Raw genomic sequence first — 14,497 nt, forward strand, 5'->3', positions numbered from 1 at the left:
TGTGTGTGCATGTTTGTGCTGTGTGTGCGTGTGTATGTGTGTGTGCTTGTTTGTGTGAGTGTATGTATTTGCGGGTGTGTGTGCACTCGTGTTTGTGTGTGTGTGTGCATATAGGTGTGCATGTGGGTGCGGGTGTGTATGTGTGTGTGCATGTTTGTGTTGTGTGTGCATGTGCGTGTGTTTGTGCATGCATGTGTGAGTGTATGTATTTGCGGGTGTGTGTGCACTCGTGTTTGTGTGTGTGTGTGCATATAGGTGTGCATGTGGGTGCGGGTGTGTATGTGTGTGTGCATGTTTGTGTTGTGTGTGCATGTGCGTGTGTTTGTGCATGCATGTGTGAGTGTATGTATTTGTGGGTGTGTGCACTCGTGTTTGTGTGTGTGTGTGTGCATATAGGTGTGCATGTGGGTGCGGGTGTGTATGTTTGTGTGCATGTTTGTGCTGTGTGTGCATGTGTGTGTGCATGTTTGTGCTGTGTGTGTGCGTGTGTGTGCATGTTTGTGCTGTGTGTGTGTGTGCATGTTTGTGCTGTGTGTGCGTGTGTGTGTGCTTGTGCTGTGTGTGCATGTGTGTGTGTATGCATGCGTGTGTGAGGGTATGTATTTGTGGGTGTGTGCACTCGTGTTTGTGTGTGTGTGCATATAGGTGTGCATGTGTGTGCGTGTGTATATGTGTGTGTGCATGTTTGTGCTGTGTGTGCGTGTGTGTGTGCATGTTTGTGCTGTGTGTGTGTGTGCATGTTTGTGCTGTGTGTGCGTGTGTGTGTGCTTGTGCTGTGTGTGCATGTGTGTGTGTGTGTGTATGCATGCGTGTGTGAGGGTATGTATTTGTGGGTGTGTGCACTCGTGTTTGTGTGTGTGTGCATATAGGTGTGCATGTGTGTGCGTGTGTATATGTGTGTGTGCATGTTTGTGCTGTGTGTGCGTGTGTGTGTGCATGTTTGTGCTCTGTGTGTGTGCATGTTTGTGCTGTGTGTGTGTGTATGTGTGTGTGCTTGTGCTGTGTGTGCGTGTGTGTGTGTGCTTGTTTGTGCTGTGTGTGCGTGTGTGTGTGCATGTTTGTGCTGTGTGTGCGTGTGTGTGTATGTGTGTGTGCTTGTTTGTGTGAGTGTATGTATTTGCGGGTGTGTGTGCACTCGTGTTTGCGTGTGTGTGCATGTGTGTGCATGTGTGTGTGTGTGCTTGTTTGTGCTGTGTGTGCATGTGTGTGTGTGTGCATGCGTGTGTGAGGGTATGTATTTGTGGGTGTGTGTGCACTCAGGTGTTTGTGCGTGTGTGTGGGGATGTGTTCATGTGAGTAGGGAGGTGGAGCACCCACTCATCAGGCATGTGGGAGGAGAATCTGCAGAAGCTCATGCTCATTCCCCGAAAGAGCATCTACCTTCCGTTCTTTATCTGTGGTCTGATGTTCCTAGCCCTGTCCCTGTTTGCCCTTTTTCAGCCCTCAGGGACCTCAGCCCAGCCCTCTGATTTATTATGCAGAGAGGGATTGAGGCCAGAGCAGAGATGCAGGCTTGTATTCTGGGTGATGTGTGGAGTCTTCCAGTTAGTCACTGCCTAAACCGATGCCCTTGTCTTTCCCCCAAACCCGTTCTGAAGGGCCTCCAATAGTGGTTGATTCGAATGCATAGAATCTGTCCAGTTTCTTAGGCCAGAAACCACAACCATCTTCCTCACCTCCCTCTCCCTCGTTCCACATCTGGCCGGCCTCTAAGCCCTCTGAGTCCTACTGCTAATCTGTCTCTCACCACCATGGCCGCTGCCCTGGCTCAGATCCTTGTTATCTTTCACCTGGGTTTTGCAAGAGGGTCTACCTTCCTGCGGTGTTTCTCTTCTCCACTTAATTAAACTAAATGTGATCATATGTGCAAAGTGCTTCAGACAGGGCCTGGAAGTACCCAGAAATTGCCCATTGTCATCATTAGAGAAATAGCTCCTATTTAGAGAGTTTGAGTCAAAAGCTAATGAAGCTCTCCCTTCTGCCCATAGCTCAAATTAAATTCCTATCTTCTCTCAAATGGTAGAATCTGGATACACTTTTCCTGTAGTGTAAGTATTGTTGTCTATGGCAATCCCACACCTGGGCAGGGAAAAACGTGGCACTATCTTCAGTTATACTCGTGAACTGCATAATGACATTTTGGTCAACGACAGATCACATATATGATGTGACAGTGATCCTATGAGATTATCATACAGTGTTTTTGTTGTACCCTTTCTACATTCAGATATGTTTAGATACACCAATACCTTACCATTGTGTTACACTTGCCTGCAGTATTCAGTACAGTCACAGGCTGCACAGGTTTATAGCCCAGGAGCAATAGACTATTCCCTCTAGCCTAGGTGTGAAATGGGTTACACCATCCAGATTTGTGTAAGCACAATCTACGATGTTCACCCAATGATGAAGTCACCTAATAATGCTTTTCTCAGAATGCATCCCTGTCATTAAGTAACGCAAGGCCGTACTTGAGTATCTGTTGTGTGGGAGAGGAATTAACTGAGTAGTGGGAATGACAAAAATAGCACAGGACTTACAGGAAAGCAGAGTTTGCCTCAATAGGAGGGAGAACCTCTTGACAGTGGGAACTGTCTGTGATGGGGCGGGCTGCTCAGGGACTTGTTTTCCCATGGTGCTTACGCAGAGGCCCCAGACTGCTCACTGGGGTTGCGGCTGAGGCCCTCGGGAGGGGGCGGAAGGTCGGGTGAAGGATCTCCAAAGAGATCCTTTGAAAGAGTAGGATTTCTAGTGTTTGGGGGCCTTTTTGATATTATATTCTAATTCCTTAACCTCCTCTCCCTTCTACTTAAGTAAAAATGTGAATCTCAGGAATTTAAGTTTCAGCTTCTTCTAAAAGATGCTTGATCCTCAGTATTCATGAATTCTATATGTGTGAATTCATCTACTTGCTAAAATTTGTTGTTAACTCCAAAATCAATACTCACGGCACCTTTGTGGTCATTTTTCATTTTTATTTTATTTTTTTAAGAGATGGGGTCTCTGTCATCCAGGCTGGGGTGCAGTGGTGTCATCATAACTCTCTGTAACCTTGAACTCCTGGGCTCAGGCGATTCTCTTGCCTCAGCCTCCCTGGTGGCTGGGACTACAGGCACGTGCCACCATGCCTGGCTATTTTTTTTTTTTTTTTTTGGGTAGAGATGAGGGTCTCACCATGTTGCCCAGACTGGTCTTGAACTTCTGGCCTCAAGCGATCCTCCTGCCTCAGCCTCCAAGGTACTGGGATCACAGTCATGAACCACCATGCCTGCTGGTAATTTTGAACCTGCACAGAGTGCCAAAGAATTTGGGTCACCTGATGTACACGCTTTCTACTTAGGTCAAACAAGGTCAGACCAGATGACATTCTACCTTCTCTCTCATACTACAAACTAGTACCCTTTTTGTGGTCTATTTAATGCCATCTTTTTAACATTTTTGTGCTCTTTATTGGTGAGTTTGCCATTGCAAATGCCCTCCAAGCATAGTGCTAATGCCATCTAGTGCTCCTAAGCACGAGAAGGCTGTGATGGGCCCGATGGAGAAGGCATGGGTGCTCCAGAAACTTCATTCAGGCGTGAGTTAGAGTCCTGTTGGCCAGAGTACAATGTTTATGGATCAATAATACATAGTAAATAAGTTGTTTTTAAACAGAAACACACATAGAACAAGGTTACGTGTTGATTGATTGAGGAAAGTATTGTGACCAGGGGCTCACGGGAACCTACCCTGTATTTCCTCCTAGGAGCAATGCTTCATTATTCCCTAATTCAGTATTCACAGAAATTTTATGGAATGTAACTACAGTACTGTGAATAAGGAGAATCAACTGTGTATATTTTATGCTGTTTAGAAATCGCTGCTTAGCGAGATTTCCAGAGGTTGTGTGGGACTGAGAGGATGGTAATAAAGGCAGTTGGTGATCAGGCATGCAGAGGAGGGGAAGTGGAGTGGGCCCTGCAAGGTAGGCTCCACCTAAGGCCGTGGAAACTGGTGAAAAAGGAAGGACTGTGCCTGCAGGGCATTGTAGGACATTCCACAGGCAGGGTTGTGGTACCGTGCAAGACATAGCCACTGGGGCTGTGCTTCCAGCAAAGATGGGTATTCAGACATATCCCAGGGCAGTCCATTCAAAGCCTTATAGAGATCACTGGACAAGGTGGGCATCGTGGAGTGGGCTTTGGCTGTAAATGAATTTTTTTCTCTGACTCTGTTTCCTGCATTTCTTCAGTTTCTGTTCAAATAAATGTTTAATGATACCATCATTTGGGTGTGGTGATGGTAATGCTTAGCTCTATGTGGTCTTCAAACACTCACAGAGACTTTCTTCTCTCCCTAATATACAGGACTAAGTTACTGGTAAATTTTGCAGTTGTAATATAGAGCAATTCAAGGACAAAGGGGTTAATAAGATTATTCATTCATTCCTTCATTCATTCAGAAAGCATTTATCAATGACAACTAGTACAATGCCTTATGCTAGGCTTTGGAGATTGTGTTAGTTAGGATAGGCTAGTAACAGACACTATGTTATAGGCTCAACACAACAAAATTGTGTTTCTTGCGTATGCTTCATGTTCCACAGAGGTTTTAGGGGGGCTCTGCTCCATAGAGTCACTCAAGAACCCAGCCTGCACCATCTGAACATTTGGCTCCCTTAGTCACAGACATGAGGAAGAGAATGTTAGGGAGTCCTACAAAAGCCATCAAATGCTTTAGCATAGAGGTAACCCCATCATTGCCACTCATACCCTGTTCAGCAGAACAAGGAGAGAGGCACTTGTACTCTTTCCATGTGCCCAAAGCAGTGGAAAAATCAAGTAAGGGTAAGAACTAGCGTCTTATACATGGATGCAAAATAGTTCTTGCCCTCCAGATGCTCAAGGTCGAATGATATGCACAGATAAAACCAAACAAAGCAAAATGATGGCTATCGCCTGGTGTAATAAGTACTCCATTCTTCCAGTGGCTCAGAAAACGAAAAACAAAAAACAAAACAAACATTGGCATCATCCTGGTGCGTTTTCCTCAGACCCCACCTGTGAAGTATTAGCAAATCCTGTTGGCTCTATATTTAACCAGCGATCTTTTGAATATATCCGGAATCAGATCACATCTCACCATCTTTGCCATTGCCATCATCCTCACTATCATCCAAGCTCCCGTCATCTCCTTCCTGAACGTTACCATGGCTTCTTACCTGGCCTCCCTTCTTTTGCTCTTACTAACAGCAGCCAGAGTGTAACTGTTTAAAATATAAGTCAGATCATGTGCTCTTCCACCCCAAACTCTCCAGTGGCCCCCATGAACTTCAGAGTAAAATCAGAACTTTTAAATGGTCTTCGTGTCTCTTCTTGACACAGTCCTCATTACCTGTGTGACCTCGTTCTCTACAGTTTTCCCTTCCATCAATCTGTCCCAGATCCAGTGGCATTCTTGCTCTCACTTGCTTTTCGTTTCACTTTCACTTCTTGCTTTCTTACCAGAAACACTTCTGCCTGAGCCTTTGTACTGGCTTTTCCCTCTGTGGCAATGTTTCTCTCCCAGACAGCCTTATGGTTCACTACCTTACTGCTTTTAAATCTTTGCGTAATTGTCACCATCTCAAGGAGATCAGATTTCAAATTGCAACCTCCACCTTCTACCAGCATCCCTGATCCCCATAACGTGGTTCTCCCTTTTCCTTTTTCATAGCGTTAGTCACTTGCTAAGGTGCCATAAAACTTACATTTGACCCTTGGAACAACAGGGATTTGAGCTGCAAGGGTCACTTATATGCAGTTTCTCTTCCACCTCTGCCACCCCTGAGACAGCAAGACCAACCCCTCTTCCTCCTCCTCAGCCTATTCAAGATGAAGATGATGAGGATGAAGACCTTGATGATGACTCACTTCCACTTAATGAATAGGAAGTTTATTTTCTATTTTTTAAGATTTTTTGTTATCTAGTCAATGTTGAATTTATTTTTTTCTCAATGATTTTTAAATAACATTTTCTTTTTTCCAGTTTACTTTTATTGTAAGAATACAACATATAATACAAAATGTGTGTTAATCAACTGTTTATGTTTTTGGTAGGGTGTCTGGTCAACAGTCAGCTATTAGTAGTTAAGTTTTGGGGTAAAAGTTCTACACAGATTTTCAACTGTGTAGGGCAGGGGTCGGTGCCCATAATCCCTATGTTGTTCAAGGGCTGACTGTATTATGTTTTTGCCTAGAATGTAAGTCTAGAGGGCTAAGCATTTTATGACGTATCCTTGGTACACCAACACAATACAAACAGGGCCTGATATCTAAGAGGCACTCAGTAAATATTTGTTGAATGGGTCTGTGAATAGAAGCAAGTACAGGTAACAAGGGAGGTATAGAGGAGGGACATTTAACACAGACTGGAGGAGACGGCACTTGTGCTAGGGGTTGAAGGAAATGTAGGTGTGAGCCGGGCAAAGAAGGAGGAAGATGTTTTTCAGGGAGCAAGCCCAAATCCATTCATTGGTAGGCCAAGGATTCATTGTCAGTAAATCTTTGGGTCTCCTGTTGAGAAGAACAATGATTGTATTGGTCAGTTCTCATGCTGCTAATAAAGACATACCCAAGTCTGGGTAATTTATAAAGAGAAAGAGGTTTAATGGACTCACAGTTCCATATGGTTGGGGAGGCCTCACAATCATGGTGGAAGGCAAAGGAGGAGAAAGGCACATCTTACATGGTGGCAGGCAAGAGGGAGCTTGTGCAGGGGAACTCCCTTTTATAAAACCATCAGATCTCATGAGACTTATTCATTATCATGAGAACAGCATGGGAAAGACCCACCTCCATGATTGAATGACCTCCCATAATTCCCATAATGTGGGAATTATGGGAGCTACAGTTCAAGATGAGATTTGGGTGGGGACACAGCCAAACCATATCAGTGATGCTAAGTCAACCCATTGGTAACACTCAGAGAAGTAACTGGATCGCTGAGTCTCCATGTGGGTTAAATAAGACTGTGCCCTTTTCTGTAATGGAAAATATTTGAACCTTAGGGCTTCTCAGAAGGGTTTTGTGAGAGCTTTGCCATCATTCTTACTCAAGCTTTCAGGATGACCTGCTGAGCTTAAGTTCATGCTCTTTTTCTCTTGGTTTCTCTTCCAGTTTCGGTGTGTTTACTTTCATAAGTTTAATGTGATGTTTAGAACAGAGACCATTTGGTCAGGAAATTTGTATTCCTTCTCCTTATGCATTTCTTCATGCAGATAAAGGCACAGTGTGATGTTTTTGTTTAAAATAAAATAACATTTTAACTTTTTATGTGGATGTTATGCTCAAATTACACTTTTTCTTTACATAAGCTCTTTTTTTGGAGAAACGAATGCATCTGGCATTGAAAAAAATGTGCATTTTTTTAAAGAGAATGAAGAAGTTAATTTTGAAACAGTTTCTAAATGTTCTTAGTTTTCACAATAATGTTTGCTTGAATTCTATTGTAATTCTTTATTTTTTCCCCTTTATACCAATATAGGTAATATCCTTAAGATTAAAACTTCAGAAACTTCAAGAAGATGCAGTTAAGAATGATGATTATGATAAAGGTGAGTTTTAATTTGTTTATTGATTGTTTTCTCATCATATCCCATTTTCTTTCCACCTTTACTCATATCTACCTTTTAAGTCCCAAATGAATTGTACAATCTGTTCCTCTGATCATCTCCACCAGGGAATAGTTGACTCTTTTACAGCATTATTGTTTTGTGGATTTCAAAGTACTTCATGAACATTAATCCTCTGGGTTATAAATATAACCTTATCAGTTGTCCAGAAACACTTAGCATACTCACACAATAAAAATTATATTAGTCTGCCCATGGTGTGATATATCTATAATCCACTTGTTCATAAAAAATATTTGTCTGACACCTATTATGTGCTGGGTAATATGGGAGGCAATAAGAAAGTAAGGCAGACATGGTATCTGCCCTTGTAATGCCAGTAAACATAAGCCTTCGTGGGACTTTCTGACTTCATAATTTCCAGAACCAGAGATCAGAAATGAGGTGAATTTGAGAAATGTCCGACTGTGCCAAAGGGGGTCACATGCATCAAATTTCCACATACATGGCCTAAAATACCCAAGATAAAAAGGAGAAATTGCAACATCAAACCAGAGATAGAGGAATTGATCTGAGGCCAGAAAAACAAACCAACCAACCAACCAACCAACAAACAAAAAACAATTAAAATGAGGCACCAAAATAGAAGTTGGGCTGGAAGCAGATGAGGGCTGACATGGGGGTTGAATGGGCACAGGGTAGACTGAGTCAAAGGAAAGCTTTCAGGTGTGGTTGTCCTGGGAACAATCCTGAAAACTTTAGATGCTCATTGCGAGATCTCACATCCATTTCTGCTGGGTGTGGGAAAGAGAAAGGGCTGAAAATGACATCTAGATTCCCCTAGGCACCTACTAACTTGATAGATACTCCTGGTATTGAGCAAATTAGGACACCCAGGATTGGTATGGAAATGGAATGTAGGTTTAAGGATTCTTCTGGAAGCTGGTTAGCCTTAAGGCATGGGTCTTCAGCCTTCTTAGCTCATATGACATTCTCATTGTATGTGTCATATACTGTTGGAATTAGGGCACTATGGGAATAAGATAAGTGATTTCCAAAAGGAGGTAGAAAATTATGTTCTAGGAAATTCTGTTGCATGTTCTCACCACCTATCCATTGCAGTTGAGTTTAGAAAGTCATGGGGCATGGGAGGAAGGGAGAAAGGACTGGAGAGGGGAGGGATTCTTGACATTCTCCCAGTCCTCCTTCTACAGGCCACTTGATTTCATAATAACACTGGGTGGAGGATGAGGTGCCTGAGAGAGGAGGCAAGTTGGAGGCAGGGGAAGGCACCCCTCAAGCCCAGCGTCAGCAGCTTCAGCCCGGGCACAGCTGTAGGCAGGGAGAAAATGAGCTATTCCTGGGCCAGGGCTCACCTGCTGGGTTTCATCTATGAGAGATCATTACATCTAGCTTTGAAGCTCCCCAGTATTGCACAGATTTATTTTTATTATCATGGGTTGAGTCCTGGTCTCTCTACCTTTAATGATACTGTAACACATAAAGCTTACAATGCAAGTGAAAAAGCAGGCCATTCAGGCCCTAGTTTGTCCCCTGCTCCTGCTCAGGACCTGGTGAACTTTCTAGACTTGGTTCTCTCAATGGGCTTCATTAAATGGAGACTTCCCTTCTTTAGTCTTTTCTCCAAGCATTCTGCAACACCTAAGGGAATAGGGTTTGCTAGGATCCACCTCATCAGGGAAGCTCAGAGAATACAGGCATCTTCTTTAGTGTTTCTGCCTTTTTCGTTCTTGTTGGTACCTCACTACTTACTGCATCAGAAGTTTCAGGGTGGGCTCAGCATTCTGTGTGTTCCCAAGCCTTCCTGGTGACTGGGGTGTGTCCTGAGGCTTGAGAAAACACTGGTGCAGAGTTTATCCCAGTGAGAGCCAGGCCTTGGGGGCAGCAGCCAGCCGAGACCTGGAAGAGGAATTGAGTCTGTGGGCTGTGTCCTTCCTGATCCACCAGAAATCTGTGCAGCAGACAAGCATCCTGGCAGGCACAGGACATACGATTTATATGCCACTCCCCTTGCCTTCTTCCTAATCCCATAAACCCAGTTCAGTGCATTGAGAGGTAAATGTTCTTGTGGAATATGCACAATGCCTGGCATATAGGAGGCAGGTCCTCAGTAAATGTGTTGTGAGGGAATTAATTAATAAATGACTTGCTGTCTGAATGCATGGAGGCTATGGATGGCAAGCTAGAGTGAACAAGGAGAAAGCACTTCACCTGAATGAAGGTGGGCTTAGTTCTCAGCTCGTCTGCAGTGCCTAGGATGGGGGGTGGCAGTGGATGAAAGGGAAGATCTTTGCATAGAAATTCGCTTATGTGGGCCGGGTGCGGTGGCTCACACCTTAATCCCAGCACTTTGGGAGGCCGAGACAGGCAGATCATGAGGTCAGGAGCTCAAGACCATCCTGGCTAACATGGTGAAACCCTGTCTCTACTAAAAAATACAAAAAATCAGCCGGGCGTGGTGGCAGGTACCTCTAGTCCCAGCTGCTCAGGAGGCTGAGGTGGGAGAATGGCGTGAACCCAGGAGGCAGAGCTTGCAGTGAGTCGAGATTGTGGCCACAGCACTCCAGCCTGGGTGACAGAGCGAGACTCCGTCTCAAAAAAAAAAAAAAAAAAAAAAAGAAATTGGCTTATGTGAAAAATATCTATTAAGTATCCATTGTATATAACAGCACTTCTCAGACTTTAATGTACTGTGAATAACCTGGGTAGGTAATGGATTAAAATGCAGATTCTGATTAAGTAGGACTGGGGTGGGGTGGGAGACTCCATTTCTAATGATCTCCCAAATCATGTGCATACTGCGAGCCTGTGAGCCACACTTAGAGTAATAATGGCATATAAGAAATCGAAACAACGCCGGGTTTAGGGCATACTGAATGCTGTCCTCAAGATCTGCATCTCAAGGAGTACACAGTGCAGGAGGGGAAACTGGATAATACACAGTAAGAATAATCAAGCTATATATAATATGTCCCTTAAGATAAAGACAGACCAAGGCGGGTGGAACATGAGGTCAGGAGTTTGAGACTAGCCTGGCCAACATGGTGAAACCCCATCTCTACTAAAAATACAAAAAACTAGCCGGGCGACGAGGCGGGCGCCTGTAGTCCCAGCTACTCGGGAGGCTGAGGCAGGAGAATCGCTTGAACCCAGGAGGCAGAGGTTGCAGTAAGCCGAGATCGCGCCATTGCACTCCAGCCCGGGCAAGAGTGCGAGACTCCATCTCAAAAAAAAAAAAAAAAAAAGGCCGGGCGCAGTGGCTCAAGCCTGTAATCCCAGCATTTTGGGAGGCCGAGACGGGCGGATCACGAGGTCAGGAGATCGAGACCATCCTGGCTAACACGGTGAAACCCCATCTCTACTAAAAAAATACAAAATCTAGCCGGGCGAGGTGGCGGGCGCCTGTAGTCCCAGCTACTCGGGAGGCTGAGGCAGGAGAATGGCATAAACCCGGGAGGTGGAGCTTGCAGTGAGCTGAGATCCGGCCACTGCACTCCAGCCTGGGTGACAGAGCGAGACTCCCTCTCAAAAAAAACAAAAACAAAACAAAACAAAAAATATATATCGTAAAAGGAAAAGACAGACAAAGACAATCCCAAAAGGAGACAAATGACTTCTGCCAGAGCTCTTGGGTTGGGTGAAGAATCAGAGCAGTGGAGGAGGAGGCAGTTTAGAGGGGTCCTGAAGGATGGGTTTGATGCAGCAGGCAGGCATTCCAGCAAAGAGAAGAGGGAGAAAGGGACTTGCAACTGACTATGGTTTGAAATGGATCACAAAAGGGCTCAGTGCTTGGACTTGTCAGTGATCAGTAAATTATTATAAATTGATCACTAAATCATTAGGAAAGTTTGGAAGACATAAAGGTAGAGACTTTGTTGTTATGAGATTTGTTCAAATAAGATTGAATACAATTTCCTCTCTCATATAGTATATTGAGGGTAACTCTTAAACATTTTAAGAATTGTTGAGGTTTTTTTCAGTTTTTACTTGAATTTGCTCCTTTTTCTCTGTTAGGAGCAGCTGTGCAGCCCTGCTCTGTCTCGGGGGAAGGGGTCTGCCGGAATCTGAGAGGTTTGCCAGAAGAAACGAGAGGGTGACCTTATCTCCCTTGGTTTTTGTTGCTTTTTTTTTTTTTTCTCTTTATTTCTTTTCTAGTTTCACTCATAAAAATGACTTTGTGTTCCGAAGAAAGAAGCAGTTGGCACAGAATAGAGAGTTGCATGTTTTATTTCATCAAAGTGCTGGCAAATTTCCCCACTAATGCCTTGTGGGAAAACTTTCCCAGGCTCTAATTACATCTCTCCATCACTAGGGAAGTAAAGTTAATATCTCCTTATATTCTTGCGTAAGGTGGGAGGGCTTGGGAGAAAAAGAATAAGGCTTTTGATTAATAGTATTTGCATAGCATCCTTCTCTGAGAGGTTTCATTAGGTTCATTGCATTAATGCCTAACCTGTGCTTATGGTCAGTTGAGGGGCAAGTTTGAGACCTCAGGGTCCTGCAGAGAGAGGAACTGTGGTCAGTACTGGAGATAAGGATTCCAGCTCTGACCTGGGCGGGGCAGAGAAAAGGTGGGCATGGGCAACAAGTTTCCATGTGGTTTCTGTTCTAGTTATTCCTGCACCTGTTTGTGCCCCATGGTATCCCCCTGGCTGCTCTTGTCCCATGTCCACCAGGGACCATGCTCACCTCCACTTCCGATGTGAGCAGGAAGAGATTGTGAAAAGGAAGGAACACAATTTTGGGAACCCAGCATTTCGGTAACTTATATCAATGTGACATATAGTGCAGCTGGCTTCACTCTGCTTCTTTAGAATTTCCTTCTTGGAGTAAAAGTAGCCAGCATTGTATTACTTTCTCTATCCTTTGTCTCAACTCATATCCATTATGACACGATTCTAGTATAATATGACACAATTCTAGTATAATGACAGACATTGAAAGAAAAATGATGGCGGCAGAGGCCAAGCATAAAAACACTTTAGGGTGAGACCAGCTTTTGTCTAAATTACCATAATATCCCTTTTTCTGAATTATGTCTTGAACAAGATTTCTCTATCCTCAGTTACTCTTCAGTGATGGTGTGCAAATTTCCCAACCTGATACCACTTTCCTTCGCAGGGAACCTGCCTTAACACCTCCCACAGGGTTTGGTGTCTCAGTGGCTTCCAGGAGCCTGGCAATTAGAACCAGAATCCCTGCCACAGAACTGTTGATGTGACTGAACACAGCACAACCCCAAAGATTTCCTTTTCCCTGCGTTTCATTCCAGTCTAGAAAGAAGAAAACAAGATTGAATAGAATCGGCCATTCTTATATCCTCAGGACTGCCAGGTCATTGGGAGGTGGATGCCATTTGGGGGCTCCTGGAACATAAATGCTTTTCTTGGCAGCCTGTATCATTTTGCTTTCTGACTTAAAAAGTGGACTGCAGTTGAAATCTGCTCAGAGAGACAGGTCCAGCAAAACTGCCATTTTCTAATGTCTACACAGAAAAAAAGCGAACATGACCACCGGTGCAGTTTCCACCTGCAGCTCCCTTGAACAAGGCACTTCCCTCCCTCCCTGCACACCGGGACTTCAGATTGTTCTTGGTGGTCTGTACAGCTCTCCCTCCCTTTGCTGTGAGACCTGCTTGCAATATCACCTTGTCCTGGTATACTAACAAAATCTATTGATTAAAACCCAAATCAACAGCACAACTCTCGAGTACGTGTCATGAGACTCGCTACATCCTTAGCACCTACGAAAAATGCCAACACTTAGACCTGCAAACACAAACGGGAGATGCTCAAAGTCACCAGTGGCTATGATCTCTGCCCTTAATTTACAGAATTGTAAATTCTCCTGCAAACAAGAAAACAAGCTAAGATAGTGCAACCAAGTAAAAGAAATGCATTTTATGTTTCCTCTTTTTATGATATGTTTGTTTTATTAGATAGCTGCTGCTCTGGTGCTGATCATAATATCAAAAGACACAATCCTGAATGCCGTCATCCTGAATGTTGAAATCTCCCAAAATTAAATCCCTAAAACCCTAAATGCCTAAAGTCTAAATCCCTAAAGTCTAAAATCCCTAACATCTGCAATCCTGAAAAATCACAATCCTGAAAGATTAAAATCCCACATGCCGTAATTCTGAAAGCCAAATTCTGGGGAAAGGATTTAGTGAGTTTTTAGTTGAGTCATGTTAGTTACATCACAGTAGTTGGAACTATTACCTTTTTATTGTCTTTATTTGGAAATTAGATATGGTTTAAGAAGATGCATATAGGTGCCAAGCTGACAAGGGGTGGACTAGTGGACTTAATTTTAAGTGTCAACTTGATTAGATTAAGGGATACCTTGAAACCTGGTAAAGCATTATTTTGGGTGTTTCTTTGAGGGTATTTCCGCAGAGATTAGTGTGAGTCTGTGTGGACTAGGTAGGGAAGATCTGTGTTTAATGTTGGCAGGCACCATCCAATCGTCAAGGGCCCAGAGAAAACAAATGCAGAGGGCAAATTGGCCTCTCTCTGAGAACTGAGACAGACTTTTTCCTGACTCCATGGACATCAGAAATCTGACTGCATGAAAGTGCATTATAACAACATTGACTTTGTGTGTAAGCACTGTGCGTATACATAACAATGCTGGGATTTCCTCAATAGATGAAGTGATGTTTGGACACCTGCATTTGTGAAAAATAAGATTTATTGAGATCTCCGCTCTTTGGGTGGCCGCATATGACCTCCTTTGCAGGTCTGTTCTATGGTGGGCACTTTCCCATTCATTGCCTGATTACATCACGTGATTACTGTGGGAGGAATTATCACTATCATTGCTTTTCAATTGCGGTCACAGAAGCTACTGAGAGGGAGGACCAGCTGTGTGCTCTGGCCACTC

At 43.8% G+C, this 14,497-nt stretch overlaps 1 protein-coding gene across 12 annotated transcripts in view; it reads left to right on the forward strand.

The window, feature by feature from the left end:
* DISC1 (DISC1 scaffold protein) overlaps positions 1–14,497 on the forward strand; it is a 411,890-nt gene that overhangs the window by 69,205 nt on the left and 328,188 nt on the right. For 11 of the 12 annotated variants that reach the window (XR_004058726.1, XR_004058727.1, XM_030935643.1 and 8 more), the window contains exon 3: positions 7,504–7,573. The exons of the other annotated variant lie outside the window; for it this stretch is intronic. Coding sequence is in view for 9 of the 11 variants with exons in the window: in XM_030935643.1 (XP_030791503.1) it covers positions 7,504–7,573 (70 nt within the window). In the remaining 2 variants the exon portion in view is untranslated. The remainder of the gene's footprint in view (positions 1–7,503; positions 7,574–14,497) is intronic. 12 annotated transcript variants of the gene reach the window in all.

Source organism: Rhinopithecus roxellana, chromosome 8 (assembly GCF_007565055.1).
Source record: "Rhinopithecus roxellana isolate Shanxi Qingling chromosome 8, ASM756505v1, whole genome shotgun sequence".
NCBI lineage: Eukaryota > Metazoa > Chordata > Mammalia > Primates > Cercopithecidae > Rhinopithecus > Rhinopithecus roxellana.